This window comes from Malaclemys terrapin, chromosome 5 (assembly GCF_027887155.1).
Source record: "Malaclemys terrapin pileata isolate rMalTer1 chromosome 5, rMalTer1.hap1, whole genome shotgun sequence".
NCBI classification, from domain to species: Eukaryota; Metazoa; Chordata; order Testudines; family Emydidae; genus Malaclemys; species Malaclemys terrapin.
The window spans coordinates 82,437,734-82,451,072 of record NC_071509.1 but is presented as its reverse complement, the minus strand read 5'-3'; the positions used below and the strand labels follow the sequence as shown (position 1 = coordinate 82,451,072).

Genomic DNA, 13,339 nt, shown 5'->3' with positions numbered 1-13,339 from the left:
AGTTTGAGTCACAAGACCGAGATCCTAGTTATACTGGTACGCCCTGAATATGATATTTGGACATTGGACTATGACCTATGAACCGAATTCTAAAGAAACTCTGCAATTACAAAGCTCACCATCTCTGCTATGAATCTGCACCTAAATGAATTGAATGCATGCCAGTATGTATGTTATTCTTTTAACCATACTCTCTCTCTCTCTCTCTCTTTTGTTTTTAATAAATTTTAGTTTAGTTAATAAGAATTGGCTGTAGTGTGTATTTGGGTAAGATCTGAAACATTCATTAACCTGGGAGGTAATGTGTCCAATCCTTTGGGATTGGTAGAACCTTTTCTTTTATATGACGAAATAAGATTTACAGAAATTTTCATCATATTTGACATGGGTACCTGGATGGAAGCCTGACGCTGGATCACTTTAAGAGAACTGCGTTGTTTGGACTTCTAAGTAACCAGTGCGGTAATAAAGAAACTGTTTTATGCTGGCTTAGTAAATCTAGGTATTGGAATATCCACCACCTTTATGGGGATTGTCTGCCCCATTCTTTGCAATTCACCCTGAGTGACCACAGCTGGCACTGTGCACACCACTAGCACCCCGGTCACAGTATCAATTTAACAAAAGGCAATTTTTATACTCGTCTCCCGGTGGTCACTTCTGAGCAGTTCTGCTTCTCCCATTGCTGCTTCTAAAAAGGCACATATAAAAAAAGGCAGACAGGCTCAGAAATCAAATCATGGAGAAGAAACAAACAGGGTGAAAGAAATTGATAGTTCTACTGCACCATTTCATTTGTAAAATAAGCTGTGTACCACCTGGAAAATTCACTCTCCTCTTCTTCATTGTCTATTTAACCTTCTCAGTTTCTTTCTTTCTTCCTTCCTTCCCTCCCTTTGTCACTACCAATGACCCTTCGCTCTTCTCCCATCTTTTCCCATTAATTCTCTCTTCTTTTGCCAAACCCTTCTTCCACAGCTAACATCTATCATTCATGCTCCTTCCCAAGCATTGAAAATAAGCACTCAGGCTCCATTTTCACTGCAAAAAAAAAATTAATGTTTGTTCTTAACTCATGTTGTTAACTCAGGTTAAAATCGCAGTGAAGACACAGCAGCTTGGCTTTTAATTCACATTAGCAGCTGCAGTTCAATCCCAGGCTCCCCTAAACACTTTAAGGGTACGTCTACTCTGCAGCTGGGAGGTATGATTCCCTGCACAAGCAGAAAGACACTCACTAGCTCAGCTCAAGCAATGTGGATGTTGTGGCACAGGCAGCAGTTTAGACTAGCCATCTAAGCTCAGACCCAGTCGGCTGGGCAGGCTTGGACTCAGACACCTAATCTGACCTGAACCACTATCAGTACTGCAGTGTCCACACTGCTATGTTTAGCATGCTAGCTTGAGCTGAGCTAGAATGAGTCTGTCTACCTGCGCTGAGAATCACACCTCCAAGCTGCACTGTAGACATACCCTAAATCAAGCTGCCTATCTGGGTTACCTCTGTTGCCATATCTTCATTGCTATTTTAAGTGGAGTTAACTAATACAGTTTAGCTATCATGAGATAAGCACATATTCCCCCCGGCCCTACCTTTTTTTTTTTTTTGCAATGAAGACATACTGTAAGGAGCCAAGAGGAGGTGCATGCTACAGTAACGCAACAGTGGAGATAGAAGGTGACTCAGTACCAGCTCTGATATACAATAAAGCACAAAGTTTGAAAAGTGGGCACGGATATTAGGTGTCAACTTGAGGAACCTAGGATCTGATTTTTAAAAGCACTGAGCTCCCACAATTAAAAGTCAAGTCAATATAATGCTCAGAACCTCTGAAAAATCAGATTTCCTTGAAAGAAGATAAATCACAGACTGATCCAAAAATGAAAGACTCTATAGTTTTGGCATGCCTACAGTTTTCTCATGATTCTGATTTAAACTTTATCACTGGGGCATTAATCTGATCAGAATACACATATAACATTTCCATCTGAGCCTCTTTTACTATATTTTTATTTGAAAATCACAGAGTTTTGGCAAAACCCAAATCTTCTGAGCCAAATAAAAGGGAAATGTGAGAAACTCTTAAGACTGCCAATGCTCTCATCCAGATCAAGTATCCATTATTAATATATCTAATCTTGAGACTGCATACACATATATGTATTTTCATTTCTATTCAGCAGCATTATTTTTACCCATCTGAAGATAAAAAATGATTTACCCATAAACTTTAATAACTTTCTATTATTCTCTGATTTATTACCTTAAGAGCAATACATTATTTCCAATTAAAATGTCTGCAACATCCACATTCATGGCCATCCAACAGCTGGACAGATGAAGGGAAACATGACAAAGCCAGTCAGTCAGTGGTGCTTGACAGCAGTGTGAGACAAGAGCCCGATGTGTGAACGGCAGAACTTCCCACAGTGGCTACAGGTCCACCCGCCAGATGGCGGTTGGAACACACACTGCTTCCTGGCTCACCTGCGGGCCTCAGTCTGGGCTATCTGATGGCTCTCGACAATGACTGCACCAGCCTTGACCCGGCTTCTCCAGACTGAGCAGTTGTGGGTTGTGTCTTCAAGCTGTCAATGCGAATGCTGAATTTCTTGAGACCCTGCTTGACCCTGTTGCTGTATTGGAGCTTTGGCTTTCCTCTGCAACATGGGCAGTTCTTGAGTTGGCCACAGAGCATACCCTTCAACAGACGTTCTTGAGGGATATGTTCCATATATCCCAGCCAGCAAAGCCTGTGAGCATTCAGCGTAGTCTACATAGACTGTAGGCTGTCCTCTTAACTTCCATATAAACATCTTAAAAACTTCCCTCCCTTGTTGAAACTATATATTTGTGCTCAATATACAAAACATGCTTACAAGTCTAGTAATATTCCAGGGTGAAACTTACCCCATCTGTAGCTTTCACTAGGAGATCGTAAGTGGCTGGATCCCCTTCCCTATCAATGTCTTGACACACACAGATGTGTCCTGTATGGAGATCTATCTGGAATGCTTTAGATTTTTCATAGTTATGGAATCCATCATAAAGAAAATATTCGATACGACCAAACTGGCCTGCATCTGCATCTGTTGCCTTGACCTGCAGGAAAGCAATAAAAATGAAATGAAACTAGATAAACTATTATTACATAATAATATTTAAATTATTATGGATATTTGATGCCAAAGTCTTTATTACTGTTTTTTAAAAGTGTATTTATTTAATACATTGGCTCTAATACATAAGGTATCCCAATGCCCTTTTCATAACAATGAGTTAGATGGTGGTAGTGCAGGTATTGCATAAGTAAATAAAGGATTATTTTGACAAGCAAAAAGGATATGTTCTTCATTTGTGTCAACTCAATCAAGTGGCTTACTACAACTGAAAAGCCTACTGAAGACATCAGCTACCATCTGTGAAGCCATATTAGCTTGCCATGTTTTAACCTCAGAGGCTAAACCAAGCCTAACCAATATGACTTTAAAGGTGTTAGTCTGTGTCTTGAAGAAGTTCTTCAATAGTGTTAAGCTAATTCAATTGAACTAACATGATTAAAATACCCATAAAGACAAGGCCTTAACACCAACAACAGCTCACCTGAACAACTGTATTACTGAGAAGGGGAATGCTGGCCAGGACATTATCTACTTTGCCTTCTGAAATGTGCCAATGGATTCTTAGAGCTTACTTTAACATCTCATTTGAAGGATGGCCTAGCTAACAATACAGTGCTTGACAGGAATACAAGGAGTAGGTTTTATCTATGACCTCCTAGTTTAAAGGCAAGAGTCCTACTAACTCAACTAAACATGTTTATCTGCACCTGCATGATAAAAAGACACCCACCAGTAAAGTCACTGGAAAAATTCTTGCCACAGGCTAAATTCCTTTATTGATGCTGTCTTACAGATGGTTAGGAATGCTGAGTAGAAGATAACTAGAATCATGTATTTCATTTTGCACTACAGTAAGTAGATCTTACCAGGACAGCAACACTTTGCCTTCATCACTTAAAACCATTCTGCTGTAAATCTGAAACCAAATTCTGTAGATTAATATCTCACAGAAATGCTTCCTTCAGAGCTATACCCTTCCAGAACCAAGAAGTAAATAGTTTTCCCTGAGATGAAGCTTGTGAGGTTTTGGAGATGGTTTTGGATAGTGGTGCAAATTCTGCCTGCATCACTCAACGTCTTAAAATTCATGGGTGAAAATTACTGGTATCCAGATGGCCATCCCAAACCTAAGTGATGCATAGGCTTTGTGCTAGCCTCTGGAGAGGAGTTAATTTAATCCTACGTGAATAAGGCAAGCAGGATTTGGTCCGGAAGCTATACACCTGACAAAAAGGGTTTTATCTCCTTTATCTTGGAATTCAGCTCTGTATTTATTCTCAGGAGAGGAGCTGAATGCCAGGCACATGCCAACATCTCAAACACGTTAAAATATTTGCAGCAGGGTCAGTAGCTTCCTGGAGCCTCAGGAGGGAAGTCTGTGTCTAGAGTAGGGTGCAATCCTGTAACGCCTTGGACAGAGCAGTGCAGACCGAAACCCGGGGAGAAGAGAAGGAGCTCTGGACAGGCTGCTGGGACTGAGAAGGGTGCTATGGTTGTGAGGAAGTGGCCTAAGGAAAGGCAGCAATAGTAGAGGCAGAAGGATGCAGCAGGAGGCTGCAATCCACGGGTCCCTGGGCTGGGACACGGAGTAGTGGGTGGACCTGGGGGAGTGGCAGGACAATTCACTGCAGTTGCCAGTGGGGAAGTGGATAGACTAGGAGCTAAACTCCCCTGGAAGGAGGGGAACACGGACAGTGACTTGGCCGGAGGGCTGAGCCACGAAGAGGACGTTACAGTTCCTGATGCTGCGGGAGGGGTTACAGGGAGATTTCAGAAAAGGAATGACAAGGTGCAGATGGAGGTGTTGGCCCTGAGCTAATCCCCAGAATGACCACGAGGAGGCTCCAGTCTGGTGGTGGGTGACGCACACCGTGACAGTACTTTATGTAATTAGACCTTGGGGAAATGCTGTACTATTGTGATTTGTTTCCCATTTTAGTGCATTTGGTTGCATGTCACTAAATTATCTATCCCAGTCTCTCTAACTAGGATTATACTCTTAATGAAGAGTTAAAGCCTACAGTAAACTAGGAATATGTTATACCACAAAACTTTATAAAGGATTAATAAAGAGAAACTTTAAAATGTTGCACATCTGAGGAAATTTCAGGGAGAAAAAAGTATCAGAAGGTACTTGGCTAATATTTTTGCATTTCCTCTGCTGTTATTGATATCTGTGTCAGTAATAAGCATTCTCTGTCAGCTATATGTTGCTTTCTGTGCAATCCTGCAGTGGTGTCAGAACACTGAGGTTATGGTATAACACTTTATTCTCCACTGTTGAATTGTCTATTGCTTTGGAAATTACTGTAATGTCAAAAAATCTAATATTAGAACTCCACTACATGTCAAGCAAAGAAGTGAGATGGGCTGCATAGAACAGGTAGCACGTTTCCAGTATGGGAATAACTATGATGAGGTTAAGCCTCTGAGCATGCCCAATTTGAACCAGATGTTTCCATAAGTCTGAAAAGAAGCTGCCTGATTTGTGTGCTTGTGCAGTTGATGTAACATATCTTCACTACAACCAACTCGATTTTAGAGTATTTTACTGAACATTACACGCTATGAGGTTTTTTAACACAATATATTTGGTAATTAGCAATGTGGTAAGAAAAATATGAAATTCATGTATTTTTCAAGTGCTTTTAAGTTTTCAGACATATCTGAATATGCCAAATATTAAAGTTCTTCTTTAACATAAAAAGGAAGACAACACTTTGTAATGAACATTAACCATACAATGCTGATAAGTTTAGCCCATACAATTTAGTCTGAAGCATAAATGTTTCTACATTAGCACTATGTCAAAAACTATGAAATTTTAGTGTTTAACCAAGCATTGACACAGCAATAAAGTGGCAAATTGTGGTTCTTGAGACAGTTCATTACATCTTCATTTTTATTGTCTTAATCTCTCTAGCTAGTTATAAATTTCTTAGCATCTAGTTGGGTTATTTTATGACATGTAAAATTAAATGAAAACTTTTCACACTGGAGCAAACTTTGGGGGAGGGGGGAAAGGATTTATAAAAAAAAAGAAATGTATGGTAATGGAACCATTGTGTGTGTGTGATTTTGCTATTATTAGAGGTTTTTAAAGAAAGATTTCTTCTTCAGTTCTGTTTCGCTTTTTATTTAGTTCTTTAAAGAAGCTAAACATCAGATCCTTTTGCTGTGGAGTGGTATTTGTAGTACAGTAATACCTAGAGGTGCCCACTAAGGTTGCGATTCCATTATAAACTTATCCAAGGTTATGCAGAATATCTATAACTGAGCTTGGAATTGAATGTAGATCTCCCAAGTCTCAAGTCAGTGCCTTAACCACAAGCCTATCTTTTCCTTCCAAAGAATAATTTGGTATGAGAATGGTGAATTGGGCTTGAATTTAGGTGAAATGGGAGGAAAACTTGACTTTTGAAGGTTACTGAGACCTCTCTCCGCTCTCTTCTAGTATGAGTGCCTGTGTGTTCATGCACATGCATGTGCATGTGTGTTTACATGTGTAGAAAGAGCAAAGGAAAGAGATCTGCTTTTTGGTCAATTGTTTATTTACACATGATTACCCATTATCACATGTGGCTCATAATTAGCAGTCCTTCTCCTCTGCTATCTGTAGTCTCACATACTGTAATCTTTATCCTTTAAAATCATTAGTACCCAAAGGAGCTTAGACATATGGCTGTAAAGGAAAGAACTGGAGGAAGTGGAATGCAGATAAAAACTGTCAAAAACAGATTAGGCCAGTCACTTCCATCAAAATCCGAAAATGTCAAAAGATTTATGAATTAACATATATTCCTTTTTAAAGGTTCCACTTTTCTACTCTCTGGATTTTTTCAGATTGATCTCTTAACCCTTTGAAAGATCCCTGGGATATTCAATATTTGCTCTATTTTAGACAAGGGGCCTCTTACCATTTAGAATTGCACTAAATAGTCTGATGCACCATTATGATGCATCAGAATAATTAGCCACCATTTCTGAAAGTCAGCTGGTGACCGTAATGAACGACACCATACTGAATTATCTGATACTGATTTTAGAAAATTCATTCATAAAGATTTGCCAGTGATCATGTGGTTATAGAACAATTCACATTCGTTTCATTTCCTTGTAGTTTGCGTTCAACAGCTGTAGTACAGGACACAGTGCAATTCTTGACTAAGGACCAAAGCTTCATTCCATTTAAGTTAAAGGCAAAACTCCCACTGACTTCAATAGAACAAGGATTTGGCATTAAAAATGATTTACAGGTGTACATTAAACAAGTCTGGAATAGGGATGTAAATATCATTTTAAAAAGTACCCATTTAAACTATTAAAATTATATTGGTTAACCATTTAATCGTTAACACTATGGGGGTGGGGTCGGGGTCCAGGGCTACCGCTTGGCCACACACAGCAAGGGGTCAGTGTCCGGGGCTCCTGCCTGGCCCCACACAGCAGGGGGTTGGAGTCCGGGGCTGCTGCCAATCTGTTTTAAATGTTAGCTACATTATATTAACAGTAAGACTAATACTTATCAGTTAACCGTTTAATATTTTACATATCTAGTCTGGAACATTTGATATTTTACCTACCATTTAATTTGTTATTTCTATTAATTTTAAAAATCAGAGTTGTATCCTATTATAGTATTTCTCCGTTATCACCACTACACTAATTGTTTTTAAACATGGACCAAACTAAACAAAAACCATTATTTTTGTGCCTGCAATCTACTGCTGGTGACTACATTGAGATGTAGCTCTATCTGGTTGTGTCTGCAGATAGTTAAAGTTCTAAATGCTATAATGTATGCCCACAATTGACTGTGGAAGATTAATTATGGGTGAAAAATTAGAGGCTATTGTTAGAAGGCTAGCCCATTACATTCAGCAACTTGTTTTCCTTCCTGCACATTATGCAGTCCTTAGATTTTTAATGGTACATGCAAAGGAATAATGAATGAGGTATTTAAATAAAAATGCTTCAAAACAAGCAATACAAATCTGAGGGCCTAATCATGTTTGACCTTAGTCACTTGAGTGCCTCTGATTTCAACGACAGCAGTTGCATGGGTAAGAAGATACGACTTTTACCCGTCAAGTTCCTCAGTATCCACTCAGTTTCCCCTTGCTCTTTCCCTTTTTGACTCATGTCCTATGTTACAGCCAAAACAGTTTTATACAAGTCCCATTTTTGTGTCCAACACCATACTATAATTGACATTAAAGAAGAATACAAATTAGCTGGAAAATACAGATGAGGTTGAATGGAACCATTCTATGGAAATTCTTGAAGTATCAGAGAGAGATTTTGTACTACTGCTAGAGGCAGGAAGCTAATGAGGACAGGCTAACATTCACATTTTGAGATACAGGTGAGGAGAGACAAGGCATTACACGTTTTGGAAATATGAACCTATTATAGTAGTGATCCAAAACACTACAGTTTACAAGAGTGTTGTGCTGCTGCCATTATTGTAGATTATAGTAATTTAAGAGTTGGGATGCAGGGAAACAGCACGAGAGTGAATGATAGCAGTCAAAACAAGAGGAAATGAAGGCAGCAGAAAGAATTTTCACAGTGGGTTGATCAAGAGTGTTGAATGTTCACAGTATTACAGAAGTGATGATGCTTAAAAGACTTATAGTCCTCAGATGTGGGAGGCAAATGAGTTTGTTGTTGTATCACTCATCTCTGCTCTAAAGGTAGGCTGAATGTGATATTGAATTCCAGGAAAAGGAGAGGATAATTAGGTTGAAAGTGTTCTTCTTATTACTTAACGGGACACATTTTGGATATGCTGGATTAAAAGAATGCATTAGATTAAGAAGTATAAACTTGGGAATCGGGAACTAGATGACTACAAGTATTTCCTATAAAAAAATTACAGTGCGATAAAAATTATGGAACTGAAAAGATGCCTGCTAAACTTCTACATTCAGTCATGCTGCTTTTATAGTCTTCTCTCCCCTTCTGTGTTTGCAAGCTCTTCAGAAGAAAATAATTTTCTTACCTGTCTATAAAATGTTTTACACACTGTTAAGTATCAGAGGGGTAGCCGTGTTAGTCTGAATCTGTAAAAAGCAACAGAGGGTCCTGTGGCACCTTTGAGACTAACAGAAGTACTGGGAGCATAAGCTTTCGTGGGTAAGAACCTCACTTCTTCAGATGCAAGTAATGGAAATCTCCAGAGGCAGATATAAATCAGTGTGGAGATAAAGAGGTTAGTTCAATCAGGGAGGGTGAGGTGCTCTGCTAGCAGTTGAGGTGTGAACACCAAGGGAGGAGAAACTGTTTCTGTAGTTGGATAGCCATTCACAGTCTTTGTTTAATCCTGATCATTTGCAAATTTGACACCATCAGATCAGGATGTTAGTCTCTAAGGTGCCACAAGTACTCCTGTTCTTCTTTTTGCTTTTTCTAAATATTATTCTAAGAAGAAAAAGACTGCATTTGAGAGAACAGCTGATATGAGAGAGTCCAGGTGGCAGGTCCTCAGTTGGTACTAATTATTATAACTTCATTCAACTCAACAGATCTATAAGAATTCACACCAGCTGTGGATCAGTGTTGAGAGTCTCTGGGTTAGGCTAAAAGGGGTAAAAAACAAGGGAGATGTCATGCTAAGAGTCTACTACAGGCCACCTAACCAGGTGGAAGAGGTGGATGAGGCTTTTTTTAAGCAACTAACAAAATCATCCAAAGCCCAAGATTTGGTGGTGATGGGGGACTTCAACTATCCGGATATATGTTGGGAAAATAATACAGTGGGGCACAGACTATCCAACAAATTCCTGGACTGCATTGGAGACAACTTTTTATTTCAGAAGGTTGAAAAAGCTACTAGGGGGGAAGCTGTTCTAGACTTGATTTTAACAAATAGGGAGGAACTCGTTGAGAATTTGAAAGTAGAAGGCAGCCTGGGTGAAAGTGATCATGAAATCATAGAGTTTGCAATTCTAAGGAAGGGTAGAAGGGAGAACAGCAAAATAGAGACAATGGATTTCAGGAAGGCAGATTTTGGTAAGCTCAGAGAGCTGATAGGTAAGGTCCCATGGGAATCAAGACTGAGGGGAAAAACAACTGAGGAGAGTTGGCAGTTTTTCAAAGGGACACTATTAAGAGCCCAAAAGCAAGCTATTCCGCTGGTTAGGAAAGATAGAAAATGTGGCAAAAGACCACCTTGGCTTAACCATGAGATCTTACATGATCTAAAAAATAAAAAGGAGTCATATAAAAAATGGAAACTGGGACAGATTACAAAGGATGAATATAGGCAAACAACACAGGAATGCAGGGGCAAGATTAGAAAGGCAAAGGCACAAAATGAGCTCAAACTAGCTACGGGAATAAAGGGAAACAAGAAGACTTTTTATCCATACATTAGAAGCAAGAGGAAGACCAAAGACAGGGTAGGCCCACTGCTTAGTGAAGAGGGAGAAACAGTAACAGGAAACTTGGAAATGGCGGAGATGCTTAATGACTTCTTTGTTTCGGTCTTCACCGAGAAGTCTGAAGGAATGCCTAACATAGTGAATGCTAATGGGAAGGGGGTAGGTTTAGCAGATAAAATAAAAAAAGAACAAGTTAAAAATCACTTAGAAAAGTTAGATGCCTGCAAGTCACCAGGGCCTGATGAAATGCATCCTAGAATACTCAAGGAGCTAATAGAGGAGGTATCTGAGCCTCTAGCTATTATCTTTGGAAAATCATGGGAGACAGGAGAGATTCCAGAAGACTGGAAAAGGGCAAATATAGTGCCCATCTATAAAAAGGGAAATAAAAACAACCCAGGAAACTACAGACCAGTTAGTTTAACTTCTGTGCCAGGGAAGATAATGGAGCAAGTAATTAAGGAAATCATCTGCAAACACTTGGAAGGTGGTAAGGTGATAGGGAACAGCCAGCATGGATTTGTGAAGAACAAATCATGTCAAACCAATCTGATAGCTTTCTTTGATAGGATAACGAGCCTTGTGGATAAGGGTGAAGCTGTGGATGTGGTATACCTAGACTTTAGTAAGGCATTTGATACGGTCTCGCATGATATTCTTATCGATAAACTAGGCAAATACAATTTAGATGGGGCTACTATAAGGTGGGTGCATAACTGGCTGGATAACCGTACTCAGAGAGTTGTTATTAATGGTTCCCAATCCTGCTGGAAAGGCATAACGAGTGGGGTACCGCAGGGGTCTGTTTTGGGACCGGTGCTGTTCAATATCTTCATCAACGACTTAGATATTGGCATAGAAAGTACGCTTATTAAGTTTGCGGATGATACCAAACTGGGAGGGTTTTCTGTGGAGGAATAGAATGTTATAAAAAATTAATGGAAGGATTATTTTAAAAATGTAGGTTCTCGTATAGGAGATGATACTGAAATTTATGGAAAACCCATTCAGAGTCATATCTGATTTTAAAATGTTGAAGTTGATGGAAGCTTTCCATGCACCTCGTGGGCCACACCATAAGGAAAGAGAATATAATTAAGTACATAAGACACTTGATGAACCATTTCTTTAAACATTTCAAATGATGTTGAAAACAAAAGGCTTTATTACAATCATACTTGATTAATCACCTAAACAAAGAGGCTTAACACTGATAACTTGAATTACAGTGTAATGTTTCCCATTGCTGTCACTGGACACAGAGTGCACCGACAGTGACAACATCCATTTTATTAATTTCTTTTTACCCCCACATATGGAAAAGAGGAACACCTTGAATTTTGACCAACAGCCATTAATTATCTCAATTTAGGGTCCGATCTTGTAAACATTTTCTAGTTGGCACAACACTTATTTGGTGACTATTCCCACGAAAGATGACAGAATATGAAGTTTAAAGTCAGTGAAACTACCTATGGCAGTAAATACTACACTCAGTAGTCATACCTCTCAACCTATCACTGCATCCCACAATTGGGAAATGTGTCACAAAGACAAAAAAATTATGCATGCAGGAGTCTTAAAATGCTAAGGGATTCCTTTTCTTAATGTAAATATAACCTTAGTTTCATGATTTTTTATTTCCGGTGTAAATAATTGTGAACAACAAAACAACGGAGAAAACGAATTTCAGTAGAATAACAGTGGTACTGAAACGAGTGATGTCCTTGAAAAGTGGGACATTTTGGAGTTATGCCTGTAGTAAATGTTTGCAGGATTAAGTCTTGATTTAGTAATCAGAACACAAAGATTGCATATTTTTAATGTACAATTATGGCTATGTCTACACTGTATTGCAGACTACCGGTGTGTGAATTGCAGAGCACTCCAAAAGTTGTGCTTCTAGTTATCCCCATGGACGCTGGTGGTGCAAACTAAAAACTGCCTATTTCATGTTAACGTATTCCTGTTTGAAGGAAGGCTATGTTAACAAGAATTGGGTAGCTTTTTTTAGCTTGTGACAGCAGTGTCCAGGCGGGACAGTTAGAGCACAACTCTTTGGTGCAATTCACACCCCTGTAGGCTGCATTGCGGCACTGTGTAGGCAAGCCCTGGTGTTTACTGCATCTATCAAGTAATTAAGGCCAATACTTAGGTGTAATTTTGGGTTTATAAAATATATTATTATACTCTATAGAAATGTTTTCATATGTATAATTTAAATAAATATGGGGTTGCTGTTGTTGTTGATAATAAAATTTAAAAATCTTTCTCCTGCAGGGTTCATGATCAAAATGCTTCCAACAAGTGTTAGCACACACAACAATGAAAGTAAATTCGACCAGAAAACAGTGTTTGTGTTTCACTATATACTCACTGAGTGCATAAAGTAAACAGGTAAGAAAAGTACACTTTAATATACTTATGGGTTTAATACACTAATGTATCAGTCATGCAAATAAGAAAACATTTTATAAAATATTTATTTTGACAGGTCTTAATTTATTCCTACTCAAATGACTAACTCCTTTATTATGGTTTCAGAGTAGCAGCCGTGTTAGTCTGTATCCGCAAAAAGAACAGGAGTACTTGTGGCACCTTAGAGACTAACAAATTTATTAGAGCATAAGCTTTCGTGGGCTACAGCCCACTTCTTTGGATGCATCCGAAAGCTTATGCTCTAATAAATTTGTTAGTCTCTAAGGTGCCACAAGTACTCTTGTTCCTTTATTATGGGTTATTAGTTTAAATACACTTACTGTTTGCAAGTTGTTTTGGAAAGAATTAATTTTATAAGCAACATATTTCTCACAATATTGCTTGTTTTTCTA

General features: G+C 38.8%; 1 protein-coding gene across 1 annotated transcript in view; it reads right to left on the bottom strand.

Annotated features, from left to right (window-relative positions):
* DCHS2 (dachsous cadherin-related 2) overlaps positions 1 to 13,339 on the bottom strand; it is a 220,285-nt gene that overhangs the window by 113,096 nt on the left and 93,850 nt on the right. Inside the window, exon 2 of the mRNA XM_054031047.1 lies at positions 2,912 to 3,103. Within this exon, the coding sequence (XP_053887022.1) occupies positions 2,912 to 3,103 (192 nt within the window). The remainder of the gene's footprint in view (positions 1 to 2,911; positions 3,104 to 13,339) is intronic.